General features: G+C 37.8%; 1 protein-coding gene across 1 annotated transcript; it reads right to left on the bottom strand.

Annotated features, from left to right (window-relative positions):
* Positions 1-1,251: 1,251 nt before the first annotated feature.
* lrrc9 (leucine rich repeat containing 9) lies at positions 1,252-17,381 on the bottom strand. The gene is given in 40 exon segments (XM_041971248.1): positions 1,252-2,063; positions 2,174-2,294; positions 2,510-2,669; positions 3,783-3,908; positions 4,844-4,912; positions 5,737-5,928; positions 5,930-5,955; positions 6,400-6,536; positions 6,995-7,134; positions 7,224-7,332; positions 7,507-7,637; positions 7,737-7,859; positions 7,935-8,155; positions 8,271-8,448; positions 8,607-8,747; positions 8,911-9,036; positions 9,202-9,393; positions 9,549-9,668; positions 9,756-9,938; positions 10,164-10,288; positions 10,378-10,518; positions 11,285-11,412; positions 11,766-11,872; positions 11,874-11,901; positions 11,991-12,094; positions 12,096-12,171; positions 12,273-12,405; positions 12,520-12,592; positions 12,594-12,737; positions 12,837-12,887; positions 12,889-12,993; positions 13,691-13,843; positions 13,845-13,874; positions 15,261-15,284; positions 15,286-15,317; positions 15,444-15,514; positions 15,869-16,017; positions 16,258-16,476; positions 16,628-16,688; positions 16,942-17,381. Coding segments are annotated over 40 exon segments (4,626 nt in total). The 5' UTR covers positions 17,085-17,381; the 3' UTR covers positions 1,252-2,029.
* Between the last annotated feature and the right edge of the window lie 8 nt (positions 17,382-17,389).

Below are 17,389 nucleotides of genomic sequence, written 5' to 3'. Positions count from 1 at the left end.
CAACAGAATTAGAAATTGTTATATTTATAACATCTATGGTGAACATACTGTACACAAATATGGAATGTGTAATTATCCCCTGTAATACCTAATGCATTAGAGCACTCACACTGAGCCCCCAAATCTGTGTCCTGAGTCCATCAGCTGCCATTTGATGTCAGGCAGAGCAAGGTAATGGCAGTGCACTCACTTGCGAAGTCATTACCCCCGCTTAATGCTGGGAATTAACACAAATTAAGTGATGTTAAGTACATGCATTAGAGAAGCTTGTTTGGGAAGAGCTTTTTCCTTTTGCAGTGTAGAGCTGGCTGTTGCCTCAGATGTTGAGCACCAACAGGGGACACAAAAATGAAGTACACATAACCTCCATCCAACTGATGAATTACCATCTACAGAGCAAGAAAAAATATTTATTCAGGGCTGATTAGCAGTCTTAATGGAGCTTTAAGGACCCCTAGTGGTCATGTTAATGCCATTATTGGTGCATTCAGCATGGTTTTTAGTAAAATTCTGCAGTTGCTGCTGTTACATTTACAGATAAGATCAAATAGCATATTTTAATTTGCTCCTGAAACAATGCTTTCTGTTTTCTAAGAGTGTTTCATGAAAGTGTTTAAAAAGAAAAGTTATGCAGACATATAGTGTGAGACTGACTTGCACAGTAAAAGTGAATAAAGCATTGTAATATTGATGCTTTGTTTGTGAGAAGGGGATGGATGTCCAGTAAACTATGCTTTTGGATTATATTTATCAGTTTAGTGGTCTCACAACGAAGAAGCAATATGTAATACAAAACACATCCTGTAGTCTGATTTTTTCTTGGTTTGTATTTTTATTTTCTCATTATTAACTGCAGGACTACCACAGTAAACCAGCAGGAAAACAGGGAGAATTGTATTAATCCATATATAGCCAGTTCATTTCCAGTTCCAACACTTTGCTGTTGGGGACAAAACTGCAGTGGGCTTTAAAAAAGAGGCTAACATGATGAAACCAACAATCTCTGAAATCCATTTGGACCTTATTCAAGATTACATCTTTATCTGAGGGACTGCAGATTATTGTCCATGGAGAGGTGTGCTAAAGCTGGATTATCCACTTGTTGGGGATGCATTTGACCCAATGGATGCAACATGCCAGCCTCACATGCTCTTACATCTGTGGATGTTTTTTTTTTTTCTTCTAACTTCCATTGGGCAAGGGGGGGGGGGGGGGGGGGGGGGGGGGGGGGGGGGGGGGGGGGGGGGGGGGGGGGGGGGGGGGGTCAGTTGACATGACACCAATACCTCTCATCCTCAGATTACCATGGTTAGTGATCTCCATATGTGGAAAGAAAATTAAGTCACAGTCATTATAAACGCTTTAGAGAGGAATGCACTACATACTCCCCATCAAGCAGCCTAATTTAGATTGCATTAACCCTTTATCAAGTACTCACTGAAATACTTGGAAATTGTACATTTCAGTCATAAAAAGGAGTGTTATTATAATATTGGAGGATATTACAAGACTTTAAAACTTCTAAAAATAAATGTTGTACAATAGTAAGTGGTCACAGTTAATAGTTTTGTTTTGTTTTTATTTTTATGCTGAAGACTGATCTCAGTGAAGTAGTTGGGATGTAGCCTGATCTTTCATGATTGGTGTGTAGAACTCCATGTTTCATGGAATGCTACGTCATGAAACATGATTTCATGGCGTAGCATTCAGAGGCATTTTGTATTAAGTGTATAATATAAATAAATATGGACATTCACCTGATAAAGGATTCAAATCAGTTTTAGTTTAAACCACTAATACTGAGATCAGCAAAAGAAAATTGTCAACAAACATAATTCTGAAAAGTTTAAAGAGAGTTATTGATTTGACAAAAAACAAAATCCAGGTACATAGACATTCATCTTAATTAAGTCAATATTGCAAAAGTTAATCCCATGTAAAAACACAGTGGATATGACCACAGCACAGACATGGCTGCCTTCACCTTTGGACCATGTCTGATCACTGCATGCTCCACCTCTTCCAGCTGCTACATGGGTGGAGGATTGCCACCATGAGGGAATCTGGAAAATATTAATTGTAAACAAAGCATCACTTTGCAGATTTGTACATTTTATGCTTTCTGAAAAATTGAAAGAAGCATAATATTTATAAAAATCTTGTCTTTAACAACCTGCTGTCATACTCTTGTTTGGAATATGTTGTTGGCAAGTTGCTTCCTTTTCTTCGACTTTGTCTCGGGTTACTGTCAATTTGGCTGCTTTGACCGACATTACTGTGTTTGTGCTTCTTGTCTGATTTAGAGATCAATACAGAGAAAAAAAAGAGAGTCATAACTAGTAGTGCTAACAGCAGCTACCTGATATAATACTGCGAAATAAACTGCTGTAGAACCGTGAGGAACATGGCTCTACCAGACATAGTAAACTCTACAAGTCCATCTAAAGCTTAGTTTTTTCATCATGAAACTTGAAAAATGTTACACATTTGTGTGTGCAATGGTTCTTACCTGGATAACTGTACAGGGGACTGTTCCGATGCATAAAGTTCTGTAGCCCCCCACTTATATTCATTCCTCTTAGAGTGGTGTTATGAGGCAACATAGATAGCAATCCAGGAAGGCTATTTTCAGCGGTAGGGAGAGATGCTCCAGGATGCTGAGAGCTTTGCTTTAAAAATAAGGGCATAAGCAACATACACAAAACTGATTTTGAGAACATAAACAGATGTTCAAATAATATGTGAAAATGATCTCTTGAGTGCCTTTAGGATCAACTTGAAATCTTTGACCTCACTAACACTTGCATCATTAATCAGATTGTTTTTTGTTTTTTCTTTGTTTTTGTTTTTTGTTTGTTTTTTTTAAATCTCCATCCACCATATCAACCACAGTTAGTGCAATGTGTCTGCTTCGCCCACACATTTGGCATGGGATGGTTGATTAGATTGCTAGTTGTTCCACGTATATAAGCATCTTATAAGGGAACAGTAATTACTATTCATCAGTAACAATGTTCAAATTCAAGCAACAGCAGTTGCAGGCATAGATTGAGAGTGACAATTGAGATAGCATTCATGAGAGTCACAAGGGGGAGGTTTGTGGTTTTAATGAGAAAACCCAGGATGTCTGCTCTGTCATTTCCATGTCTACGATTAACAAGCAGAGGGGGTTGTGTTGACCTGGCTAATACGGAACAAATCCACTGGTGCATTATCGGCCGGGCACATTTCATCTAATCAGCAGGATGATGCTAGCAGGCTTAGATTGCTTTTATTTCAGAGCTGCAGGAGTATTACAACCCTACTCTCTCATTACATGAACATTAAATCAGTCAGACTAAAATGAAAGAGTTTGATCCAGGCTTTCCTCTATTTTTGGAGACTTTGGTTTGGTTGTTGATATTTTTTCTGTTTGTTTAGTAACAATGTCTCTATTTGTTTGTCATTTCATGGCTGCTAGTTCAGTCATCATGGCTGAAATAGCAGACTGTTTCTGTAATGTAACTTTACATCAAACAGTTTAGATTTTCTAAGACTAAAACTTTAAGTTTATGCTGTGTATATGGTGCGGTAATCAGGATTTTACAAGAAATTAGATTATAGGTCACAAGTCTCAACAAAACATCCCAAACTATCTTTAATATTTACCAGGACATTTTGAAAGTTTCAGATTTTGGCTTTGTGAGTGGACAAGCAGACATGTCAAATCATAATGTGTTTAGAAATACTGAGTTAAAGATTATGTGAGTTACTACTGGATGTATAATGTCCACAGCTCATACAGATGAGTCTGCTCTGAGGAGTTCAGCCCTGGTTCGTTCCTCCAGAGTGACCATCACTCCATCGAGGACCTGCAAGTGGGACAAACGGAGTACAACTGCTGGTCTATGGAGAGAATTTCGGGAAACCTAAAAATGGAAGAAAAAGAACAACAAAAGAAAAACCTTTTATAAGTTTGATTAAACATACTGGTTACAAACAACTCTGATCCTAACTCAAATCTGTTATAATAATAATGGAACCCAATTGAAACCATGGCTTGAGACATCTGGAATAAATATGATGCTATGTGGGTCCCAGCATTGCTATCAAATTCCCATCCGCTTTACAAGTGACCCAGCTGACAACAGCAGATAGGTCCCTTCCCAACTGAGGGAACCCTCTGGCCAGGGTATAAACCCAGCTTGTCCAGCAATGGAACTTTATGTTCCTGCAGGGCACTGCTGCTGTGGTTAAATTGTGAGTGCGTGATGAAGGGTGTTCATTGGAAAACAGAAGACTGACTTTGGCTAGACAACATAGCAGAGGAGCTATTTCATGCGAGCAACAGCAATAAGTATTGTCTCCAGGGTGGTTGTTGGCCTCTAGTCCCTGGCAGAATTAATACTCTGTCCCATGGGAAGAGATGGGGGATGGAGGTTGGGATTGAGCAGTAAAGAGGCTACCACAGCTGGGCATTACCCTGTGGACAACAGAGAGGCCCTGGGCTGTAGGCTCTGCTCAAGCTTGATCCAAGAGCTCCAGATGGGTGATGTAACAAGGGCAATATTACCCTGCCATTTGGTCGTCAAACTAGTCTCTGATGCCAGTTTCAGATGCAGCAAACGGCCTATCATGTAATCACTTAATTAAGAGTTGTTGCAATTGAGAAACTGAGCTTGAAAGTATGCTTTTGATAATTCATTTGTGAGCTCAGAGTGTCCTGGCAGCTAGTGGATTCATAACACAGCTAAAGCGTATCATAGTGGGAATAAATAAATAAATAAAAATCAGATTATAATCTTCACTAGGTCACAAGGCCTAATTGGGTTTAATGGACAAACTAAAACCCAGTAATACTTACAGGATTTCCAACCACAGAGAGCTCTGTCAGAGAGGGAAGCACATCTAATTTGTCAAGCTCTGTGATGTCCTGCAAAAAGTAAAGTAACAGATTAGTTCTCACTCAAGTTCTCACTCATTCACTGCCCCTTCATTTAACTATTCCTCCCTACTGGTTGCAGCCAGTTATGTATTGATAATGGGTGACATATGTATCAGGGCAGAACCTTTCAGAATTTTGGAGTAGGGAGGATGGAAGCAGCTGATGGGAGAGATTACATGTGTGAGCTTGCATTAATCTCATGAGAGAGTTTGGGCACGCAACAGAGCATAGGGGTGTTTTCTCTCATTTCCAGCTTTATGCTTGGACTTGGCTGTGATTCAAAGACGCCCCCACTGTTAGGGCCGATGCTCTGGGATGATTGCTGTATTTTATGTCCTAATTGAATGCGTGAAAACATTAAGGAAGTGAGGGAAAAAAGGAACTGGCAACAAAAGTGCAAATCACTCACCCTGGGTGAGGAGATGCAGACTGAGAAGCTGATTACACGTTGCCCTGATTGTTCTCCTCTTTCTTCATACACAGAGCCATGACCTTCAATCAAACTTGATTCTCCTTAATACTACCCTTTGCATACCACAGTGGGTGGTAATCGCTCATGATTACTATACTTCATGTCCTACTTTGCAAATGCAGGGAAAAGTAATACTGCTGCATGCTGAATAAAAAAACATTCTTAAACATCTGACACATATGAACCAATCAGTAAAAGTTGGTAATAAATCAAAAATTGTGACCTTTGAAATACCTTCAGCTGTGCTGTGTCTTTTAGAGAGTTTAATTTAATATACAATTTTCTTAAAATTGTCAATATTAACACACACACACACACATTCGCACACAAATCAGAATACCTGGAGCTTGTTCTGGTCTAGGAAGAGTTTGCGGAGCTCACTCAGAGGATCAAGATTGTTTAGCTCTCGGATCCGGTTTTCTGCAAGGTGCAGTTCAAGTAGGACACTCTGGGATGTGAAGGAGTTTGTGGCCAGAGCTTTAATCCGGTTTCTGTCCAGTACAAGCTCTCTGAGCTGGTGAAGCCCCTCCAAGGCCCTCCACATGGCTGATCTCATTACCTGGAAAAAAGACAAAAAAAAAACAAAAAAACAAAGACAGCAGTTTAAAGACATCACTGACAATAATTTTAATAAACTAAACAAAAGTGAATTGCACACACTAAGGCACCATTCTTACTCTTTATAAACATTTGTCTGGTATTTCTCCTAAATCTTCCCCCTGCTGTAAAAAGTACTGAAATTACAGAGAAGGGTTCCAAAGATTTCTAAGAAAAGAAGAATAAAGTTGGCTTTGTGGGGAAAATCACCCCAACAGAGCAAACCTCAATCAAAAACTATCAAAGGCTGTTGAAAAGAAAGTCGTTCTTTTCTTCAAGTCTCATCACCCACCTGGCCTTAGGTCTATGGGAGACTTTGCTCTTTTAGTGATCGCCTTTTCACAGGTTCTATACCTCATTTTCTGTTGGCTCTGAGTGGGAGGGGTGCTATGTGAACTGTACATACCTTGGAGGAAGAGTGCTTTAAGATTGGTGAGCCTGCTGAGCTGCAGATTGGTCATATTGGAGATGCCATTGTAACTCAAATGAAGCACCTCAAGGCTTCCCATCAGTGGTTCCAGGCTGCCAGTGGGCCCAGTATCCCTTAAACACATTCAGAGAAAAACTGTTTGTAACCTTTGTGGTTTAACCAGCATCTTTTTTTCCCTCCTGCTGCTGCATTTAACTGGTTGGCCTTCACAGGTGCAGACAGGCTCATCACAATCTCTGTCTGGCCAAACAAAAAGATGCCTGTCACAGCTCTGGCTGATATCTACAAAACAATTTAATGAAGACATTTATATCTTTAGTCAATTTTGGAGATAAATTTTTTCAATAAAATGATCAATTATTGTTTTAATTTAAATTTGAATAATTTCTTGATGTTTGCAGATAAATAGAAGAGAAGCCTCTTCTAGCTCCAAAACTGCAAAACTGCACTTTGGCTGGTCAGTGCTGCCCCCTAATGGCCACTCTCCATAACACAACTTTCCAATTGTAAAAAATAGAAATAATTATAAACAGAAGTCATTCTAATGAAAGTATTACATTGATTTTATTACCTATTGGTTTTGGGTGTGTTCTGTTGGCCATACCCACTGGAGTGGACTTTGCTGTGGAGTATCTGTCTGTTTGTCAAATGAGCATGAGTCTTGTGCCGGGGCAAAATTGACTCAATGTGGTTGTAGTTCAGACACAGAGCCTGCATGTAGGACAATAATATATAATTCATTTGTCTACGGCTCATTTCCAGACAATCTGTTAACATGTAATACTGAGTGTGATTTGTACCTTGATGTTGGGCAGATGGATGAGGCCTGAGAAGGAGGTGAGGTTGTTGTGGTCTAAGTTGACACTCCGCAGGTTACAAAAGAGGTCTGCTGGAGATAGATCAACCATCCTGTGGGATGGAAAGTGGAATTTCTGATGCTGATTTTAGCATAGCCTTATTTATCATCAGTTCAAATAATTAAAAGAAATTAAAAAACAACTTCTTTTGAATCCCTGAGGGAAGTTATAATATAATTATATGGAGTATAATAATTACATAATGCCCTGTCAAGCAGGTTTTTACCTGATGGAGCACGACTGGAGGGTTAGGTAGGTGACTTCTGTGAAGTCTGAGTGGCCAAGCTCCTCTGCAACTGTGTCAGTGGTTAGCCTTCCCCTGAACATATTCTTTGCACTGTCACACTCACTTACGTCCTGGAGAGAAAAACATAAAAAAAGAAGCAAATACAAAATGTTGCAGATAAGCACAGTTATGTCTGTGAGGTTAAGCTGGTTGCCTGTTTTGGCACATACCACTGCTATTCCATCCAGAGCTTTAAGGGAGGGCAGATGGAAAACTACATATATTCGATAGTTTTCCAGCTTCTGCACTAAAGGATTCCCATAGAGATCCAAAATGATAAGATTTGTCAATCCCTGATTAGATAAAAAGAAGTATATTAGCTCAAAGAAAATGACAATAGAGGGAAATCTGAAACCCACTCTCCTTACTTTGAGATAGTAGATGTCTCTTGATGTAGAAATCTGATTGCCTCCAATGTAGAGTTCAAGGAGAGACTGAAGTCTTTGGATGCCATGTAGAGAGGTGATGCAGTTGTTCTCCATGGACAGGAATGTAAGGTTGGGTAGGAGATCAAGAACTGAAGCATCTAGACGAGACAGCCGATTTCCATCTACACTCAGTTTATTCAGGTAACTCAGTCTTGTTAGGCCTAAATAGTAACAGAGGGTAAAGATAAGCCCAGAAATGAAGACGTGTTATGGGTTTGTCAGTAGAAAAGATAAGTTATAATGTGATTTGTCATTGTAATTTAGAGTGTGACAGACCACTGAGTGAGCTGATGCTGTTGTTGTTTAGGGAAAGCTCCTCCAGTTTCAGGCAGCTATCGAGACCTTCCACTTCAGATATGTCATTATTGTTAAAGGAGGCCCAGCGGAGGTTTTCCAGCTTATTTAGATTGATCAGCTTTGAAATTCTTTGGTTGTCAAGATTCAGAGTGGTGATCTGTTGAAAATGTTATGATCCAAAACAAATAAAAGAATGTATAAACTAGTAAAGATTACACAAATTGTATTCATATTCTAACAGCCAAAAAGTGGCATTCTAGCACATGCATTATCCCAATCACTTTGTCAATGAAAAGTCCATATGCTGAAGTCTACCTTTGAGGTCCAGTCTGGCTCCAGATCTCTGACGGATCCCCAGGGTGCTGGACTCAGTCGATATAAGAGCTGGGCTGTTGACAGCAAACTGAGACTCCGGGGACGGTTACAGTTGATACGAGAATGTGTCAGGAGAGTTCCCTGCAGTTAGTGTCAACAAATCTGTCTCAATAACAGGACTGCTTGTGGCCTCTTGGTTTAATCAATTAACATTTCCTCTGATTAAATAAAAAAAAATTCAGATCAGCCCTATCTTAAATATATCTATATATAAGCTAAGAAGAAATATTTACTAAATCTTAACCTGGTTAATTTTGGATGCAGTAACCATCTGAACTGCTTCAGCAGCCTCCTCCTCTGCTATCAGCACACCATCCAGGTGTGTGAGGGTTGTGAGACGGGCTAGTATGGTCATTCTCACTGTCTCTGGCTGAAAGGAGGGAAAAATTTCATGTGCTTTACATCTAAAACTTGTGACCAGTTATGTTAGACTGCAGAATTTAGACCTTGCATGTGCAGAATGTGCAAAATGTATTAGTTTTGTTGAGGCCTGCTGGTAAGTAACTTTATATTTATTTTTTATCACAGCACATACCCTGTTCCAAGGATTGTAACGTGTGTCTAGTTTCAGCAAAGCAGGTGTGTGTCTCCTCAGCACAGCAGTATTCTCTCTGGCTTTGGTCAGCTTGTTCCAGCACACATTGAGCTGTTTGAGCTGCCCCAATCCCCGTAGACCTTCCAGAGTCATAAGTTGGTTAAAGCTGGCATCCAAAAACTCAAGGTTAGGCTGCAGAGACAACACCTTTCATGATTCCTCTTTATATTATGGTCCTAAATGTTTCCATACATGTGCTACTTTACCACATAAGTGATGTTAAAATCTTGCTTTGTATGTTCTTTAAAACACTTTATTTTAATATAATTTAGTAGCGTCCCATTTACCATGTGAGAAATGTCATCAAGGCATGTGAACTCATTGAAGCTGATGGTGAGATGTCTTAGACCTGTGAGGCTGGAAACCTCTTTTATTTTGCTTAGACTATTGCCATGAAGGTTAAGCACCTGCAGATTCAATACATCAATAAAATGTCACTTCAAGCACATGAAATGGCCTTAAAATCAAACATCTAAAAACAACAGAAGACTTACAGTGATCTGGCTGAGGATATTGGCTCTGGCTTCTTTAAGCAAAATCTTATCGTCCAAGCTCAACAATCTGGGCTGCAGTTTCAGCACAGGTTCCATGTTGAGGATTGCTCTGTCCAGGATTATATCACTGGAAGGAGTAGTGTCTTTACCTGTGCAATGGCTCCTTAGTGTAGACTGTTTGTCCTAGAAACAGCACAATAATATATTAACAAGTACTGCAGAAAAGACCACAAAAAAAAACGATTACCTAATTTAGCCAAATCAACCTTTAATCATTTGACAAGATTTCATTGTATAACTTATCATTATTACTCATAAACTTGTTCAATAGGACTGAACCAGAGCTGACATATTACCATGTGGTATATCAGAGTTATCAAACAGTGCAGAGAAAAATGCATTAATTACCTTAGTTATGTACTCAAAATATACAATGTACTCTGGTAGGACAAGTTCATGATCAAACACAAACCACTGCCTTCGACGGGTGTTGCACTCAGGTCCTGCATGTGTTTTGGTTGAGCAGGGTTTATCTGAATTTAAAAAAAAAAAAACCAAGATGCAAAAAACCTTACCACTACAAAACAAAACCAATTATTATGCCTTTTCACTTATTGGATACCATTACTTGTTGCAGATCTGCACTTGGCATCCATGTTCCGATGCACTGAGAAGACTTTGGGATACTTGCTTATGTCCATCAGTTCTCTATCACGGATAGGCATGCTGTTACCCACAAACACTTTGGAGACAATAACATGACCTACAAATAAAAAAATATAAACCTTTTAGACAATAAACAAAGGTCCAGCTAATAACATAGTCAGACAAGATGGGCATCTGTCCCCAGTTACTTTTCATCTCTATACTGATGCTTGTCAAGACAGTTAAAAGCTTGTTAATCTGGCTGGTAATTTACTGGGGAACCGTATAACACATGCAGATGATCTTGGTTTGAGCCTTATCTAGGGCAAGGTTCAAACATGGGCATTTCTGTTAAGTTTGCATGTTCTCTCCATGTATGTGTCAGTTCTCTCCGGATCCTCCAGCTTCCTCCCACCATTCAAAGACATGCATGTTAGGGTAATTGGTTAATCTAAATTCTCCCCTAGGAGCGAGTGTGAGTGGTTGTTTGCCTCTTTTTGTTGGCTCTACGACAGACTAGTGACCTGTCCAGGGTGTACCCTGTGTCTTGTCTGCTAAGGATTTATTAATTAGCAAACACTCTTATTCACAAGTTAAATGCATGCACGGATGAAGTGAAGACATTTTTGTGCTGGGTACATTGTGCACACTTGTGGTCAAATTGCAGAAAAGTTAGCCTACAGAGATTTTAAGTTGCTTATAAAGAAAACATGTTAAGTAAATGAAGACAAAAGTTTAAAGCTAAAGACAACAGTTTTTATTTTATTTCGAACTTTATTTTTCATTTATATAATTCGATTAGTTTTTTTAATCTCAAACCTTGACTCTGGAATCAACCTTGACTGAATGATTGATTAATAAAAATATGAATAAAACCAACTCACCATGCCTGAAAGGGATTATATCTGTGCTTTGCACAGAATCACCTTGGCTGGCCTGTCGCAGCTCATACTCAATTCTGGGCTGGTCAGTTACTGCTAGGCTATTGGATAAAGGTACAGCATCTTCTCTTCTGAAGGCCTTATCAAAAGAGTGAGTATAGTAAAAGTCATACTAATACTAAAGAAAGCATACTAAAGAACCTGCATAAATAAAATTTCTGCACACAAAACTTAGACAGAGACTTAATGATGTCACATATGCAAACCTATTCCTTCCTTTTAATACTAATCGCATTCTGCTAAAAAAAATTCACATGGGTCAGTAGAAATGTATTTTCACACTCATTGTATTGTCTACAGGTAAAGAGTATCTAACTGGCTGAGGCACTACTGATGAGCTCATATCTTGCTCTTAATTTTCAGTACAATAAATCCGGGTGATATACACAAGTGTTGAGAAGGTGGATTCTTTCTAGCAGCACACTCACCTTTTGTTGAGGTGTTTGTTTTGAAACCTTCCTTTATAATGCCAAAAATCTCCTCTTTGTCACACTTTTCAGGGTCAGGTATGCAGAATAAGTATTCTAGTTTGTCGTCTGTAATTCCTGCATGAAAGGGTACTTTTACATAATGTAAAATATTAAGTTTATATCTGTAAAGATATTGTTAAAAGTTATCCATCAGCCTTTTATTTTGCAGGTGACCTTACTGTGATAAAGTGACAGATTCTTCCTTGGGAAGCAGGCTATGAAGCTTGTCCTCAAAGCGAAGTCTTAAAGCACTGTTGTGGATGCGGTAAACTTGATTTATTTTAAATGTCAGTGATGTTATGACTCTCGTAGTCTGAAGGGGTGAAGCGGGAAAGCAGGAGGTCACAACAAGAAGCAAACCTGTAGGTAAGATTAAAAAAATAATAATAAAAAAAGTTCTATTTCTTCTTTGCAAATTTACAAGATAATGGATGATGCAATTAATTATACTCAATAAGTACCATGGATCTGTGGAGCATCCCTCTTCCAAACGGATATTTCCAACACTTTCAGCTCCATCAACAGAAACTGCACCACATATTCTGTCTTTATTTGTGGCTAGGGCCAATTCTCGCTCATACCAAAGCTTCAATACTGAACATAAAACATAAAACATTATCTTTTTCCACTGACGTGTATTTCAATAGACTTGCTGCTGCTGTAGACATTTATTTATCTGTTCATGAATAAAATACAAGGTAAACTAACTCATCATCCTACGGGTCCATAATTTCAGTCTTTCCTCCAGTGCTTCAATCTTAAGAAGTATTTTATGCTCCAGGGGCAGGATCACAGCAGGTGTCAACAGCTGAGTTACTTCTTTCAGTTTGACCATCGTCAAGGTGGGGTTTTGCTACTGGTTCGTCCTCCAACATACAACCAGACTTCTTACAACCAACCGGCACCATGGAGAGCTCACGTTCAAGCTGAGATGTATCCAAAACAAACAACCTTAAACTATGCTGAGAAATAGCTTTCTACAGAGAATCAAATAAATTTCAAAACATTTAATTGATTGTACATACATTTTTGAGGGCATGACTGAGGGTCCTGATGCAGTCTTCGGGACACTGTAAATAGAATTTTCTTCCTCTCCATCAGACTTAATTGAGTCTCTGTAAGGTTCCTCTGAGCAGTGTGTACACGCATGTTGTAGTACATCATTTTCTTTACTACTGCGGACTAAAGAAAAAAAGACTTTTGGTAATGAAATAAGCAAAAAATTACAACAATTATTAAAAAATAATGTAATCTTGCACGATACCTAGTATCTATCTATCTATCTAAAACTGTGGTCTTGGCATGCTGGTATGGTTTTGCTTCCTGTCCATTTCCAGGTTGATTTTATGGTTTTATTACTTACTTCTACTGTGTTAAATGGACTGACTCCATCTTATTTCTTCACATCTCTCCTCCATGTTAGACCACTTAAAATCAACCAGCCAGTGTCTCTTAGATGTTGTTAGATCTACTATATTAGCCCCTGAGTTAGCCCTGAATCTGTGGAGGAATTCACCTCTCAATATACACACCATTCAGACTTATTTATATTCAAATTGCAACCCACTTCTTTTTCTTAACTTGTAACTCAAGTAGAGTAGAGTCAAGCTGTGCTCTAATCTTGACCTTGTTCATGCCTACTTCATTTTAACATCAAAGATGTATTAAATTTTTGAGGTCAGTATTATAACAATTCCCCAAAACATTAAGTGTGTCAAGCTAATTTAAAGTGAAAAAAAATGGTTAAAACTGTGATTATATTCTTTTTGGAAACATTTTTATTGGGGAAACATAAAAAAAATAAAAGGGAACATTGAAAAGAATTTAGGCTAAGAACTTAACAGAAGTAAGCTCATAGTCTTGCAGGATGTCTCAGTACCTCGGCCATTTCCTTGACTTGCTTGCCAGAGACGTCGTAAATGTCGAGCCGCTGGAGGCCTGGCATGTGGTAAAGAACGTGTGTGGCATAGTTACACAGCAGACACACTGGGTTTGGAGTTGATGTGAGGTCCCTAAGTGCTAACTCTTTCAGGGCTGGGCAAATGGCCAAGCAAACTTAGTTCCTGTAACAACAGAACACAAAAGCTAGTTAAAGAGCTAGACACCTGTCCATCACAAGTAGGGTGTTCCTCCAATGAGTTTTAATTCACAAAGATTAATTTTTTAAATCATGTTTTCAGCCACCAGATTATGACCTAATTAAAAACTCCATAATCACAAGTCCATTAAAGAGTGTTTTTCCTACAAAAATAGCTGTAGCACAGAAATTATGCAAAACATATTTTACAAAGTAACTAAAAAAAAATTAATTAATTGTTAAAAATTAATTCAGTCTGTGTGGATCCACATTGAAAATAATGTTAGAATATCATATAGATGCCATTAAGGAAATAATAATAAAAAATAAATTTGGACCTCGCCATTTTTATTTATTTATTTTAGCCCTTGTACATTCCCAGCTCACTGCAGCTAAAGACATGTCACATTAAAAAATGCAAAGGGGCACAGACTTTCTCTTTAATCCGACAGTTATTGAACTGGGCTCTGTTTCAGTGAATGACAGTAATTACATTCCTCAAAAGCTGGGCCGGAGGAATAAGAGACTTTTTGAAGCCTATAAAAGTAAGAACAACAAAAGTTTTTGTGTGTCTTGTCAAAATGACCTTGTACAAAACACTTTGGCATCAGAGCGTTCTGAATGAGCTTGTCATCTGTAGCAGAGTGTGTTCAATATGTATAACTAACATAAACCTTGATAATATGTATCAAACTTTCATTACTACATAAATACAATGAAGCATATAGCTGAATGAGACATAGAAAAAAAATTAATCTTACTGCTCAATACCTTAGTTATGTCTTGTTGAGACAGCCTGTCAGAGAAATGATTAAAAAATCTGATCTGGCTGAGAGTCTGACAATTCCCAAGAATTTACAAACGCCCCTTTTGTCAAACTATGGTTTAAATAAACTGGGTTTTGGGAAAGGAGTAGTTTTCATAATAAGAGCCAAGGTGTGGTGCCAATCAAAGCCAGAAACTACCAAACTTTTTTGCTCTTCTTGTCAAAAAGACCTTCAGCAAAACAATAACTTTCTCTGAATGAGCTTGTCAGCTACAGCATATATAGAGAATGTATAAGTGACATGAACCTGCATTATTCAAAAACCTTCATTCAATGTCAGATTTATTAATTTAAATTCAATGAATGTGTATCATTGAGGTTGGAATGGAAAAAATGGAAATCATGTTGCTCAATACCTCAATAAAAGTTTTAAACAGTCTGTCTGTTGTAGAAATTTATTAAAAATCTGAACTGACCAAGACCCTGACAAGAATTTAGAAATGCCTTTTTGTCAACCCAAGAATTCTGTTAAGATTTTCAAAAAATAAGGAAGAAAACTTTTTACTGAAAAAATTTTAAGGAGCATATTTTGGTTTTTAGCTTTACCTTAAAGGAGCTGATCTTGTTCCGGACAGGGATTGAGATTCTGAAGGCTGACATTGGACTCAGGCTATGCCTAAAAAATAGCAGACCAAAAATCTTTTGATAATTTGTGTTTTCCTTTCTTTCTTTCTTTTATTTATTTTTTTCTTTCTTTTAGGAACATCTCATTGAATCACCATCCAGTGTGTCAAATAAAACTACCAATCTTTTCGATAACGTTGTCAGCCAGATTTAATTCCTTGAGGTTTGTAAGTGTGGTTCCAAGCCCTTTAAGGAAAAAAAACAAACATAAATAAATAAATAAATAACAATAACAAAAAACCAGACAAAGGTCAAAATAAAATGAGGGGTGGATGAATTTAATTTACCAAAACGATAAATTGACTAAATATGCTGTTTATGCACACTAAATAAAAGAAATAAAGAAATAAGTTAAAAACGCTGCATTATAAACTTAACAAATTCATAAACATGACTGACAGACAGACAGACAGACAGACCAGACAGACAGACAGACAGATAGACAGATAGATAGATAGATAGATAGATAGATACGATAGATAGATAGATAGATAGATAGATAGATAGATTTGTATATGTAATTTTATAGTTTAGAGACCTGTATCTTCCTTATGCAGTTATTATTGAGCCATAGAACTTCTAGGTTGTTCTGCAATTCTAGATTCTTTATTTCACTAATCTGATTATCATAAAGGTACAATTTCTCCAGTTGCTGACAGTTCTGTAGTCCAGATATTTCCTACGGAAAGGAAAATATTACACAGGTTATTTTTAATGTTGCATACCACTGCACAAAATTTACTGATATACGTCACTGTCTTTAATAGACTATGTGTAGAGTTACATTTTCATTTCTGCAGTATGATGCACTTAACACATCCGTGCAGGTATGCTTACATCATCAGATCACAATAGGATAACATGCAAATTACCTTATTTAAGATTTGTCACATACAAACAATATTTAAGACAAACTCACTGTGAGATGGCACTGGACTATCCAGAGCTCCTGAAGCAGAGGACAGCACTCAAGTCCTTCAATGTGTTTTATATTCTGATCTACTATAGTAAGCTGGCAGAGCTTTGGGAAGAAGGAAAGCCCAACCATGTGGGGGAAACCAGAGAAGAAGATCTCCAGGGACTTGATGTTGCTCCCTTCTTGTGCAATGTTTTCATAGGACACACCATTAACCAGGCACTGTGAGAAAAGGAAGAAAAAAAGTCATCACTCAGAATAAAAATAAATTAAAATAAAAATATACTAAATACACAACTTTCAACTACTAAATTCACTGGCTAGGATGAATTTGGTTGTGTCCCAGTTCTTTTGGAAACGGGGCAGTACTTACTAGTTTCTTGACCACTTCTTCCTTAGTGCGATTCTTCTGTTTGTCATTCTGTAACATTGCTCTGCAATAAGATAAAATAACCCCATATAATAAATGAATCCTGCCTTTTATTTAACTGAGTCCAGCAGAATATATCAGAAAAAGGTATGGCATATTTTAAACTTGGATAAAGCCGCCTCTCAGTGATGCTAACGTTAGCTATTCCCAAATTATGCCCATACTTTCTAGCTATCTTATGGCAGACTGTAAATGCAAGTTATTAAAGACATGTTAATACAAACATAAATTATTAGATATGCCAGAGTCTGTCTTACATAGGAATCACAGTTAACACAGTAATCCAAGACGGAGACAGGCCATCGGTCTGTCTGAGTTGAACAATGTTTACCATCAGTTTGTATCCATACACAAATGACTGGTTGGTTCTAAGGAGGAAGGCTGAAACTTTTGAAATCATGTTAATATTTTCAGCTGCCACACGAGGGCGCCAGACAGTAAGGAATTTTTTCACTCTAAACAGGGCGAAATATAGCCCACAACTGTCCAGAAATCCAAAGCCTACGGTATTACCCAAGAATAGCTGTGTTTTGTTTTCTCTTAAAAAAAAATTACACCTTTTAAATTCTTTGTGCCAAAGGACTTGTTTATGTGTAGACTAACCTATGCGATTATTGAACTATTATATATATAAATATTATAAATCTATTATTATTAACTTATTAATTACGAATAAGAAATCGTTTATAAGTCGAAAATGCCTTT

The sequence above is a fragment of the Melanotaenia boesemani genome, chromosome 20, assembly GCF_017639745.1.
Source record: "Melanotaenia boesemani isolate fMelBoe1 chromosome 20, fMelBoe1.pri, whole genome shotgun sequence".
Classification (NCBI taxonomy): Eukaryota; Metazoa; Chordata; class Actinopteri; order Atheriniformes; family Melanotaeniidae; genus Melanotaenia; species Melanotaenia boesemani.
The sequence above is the reverse complement of the archived record's forward strand: the minus strand, read 5'-3'. Positions and strand labels throughout refer to the sequence as shown.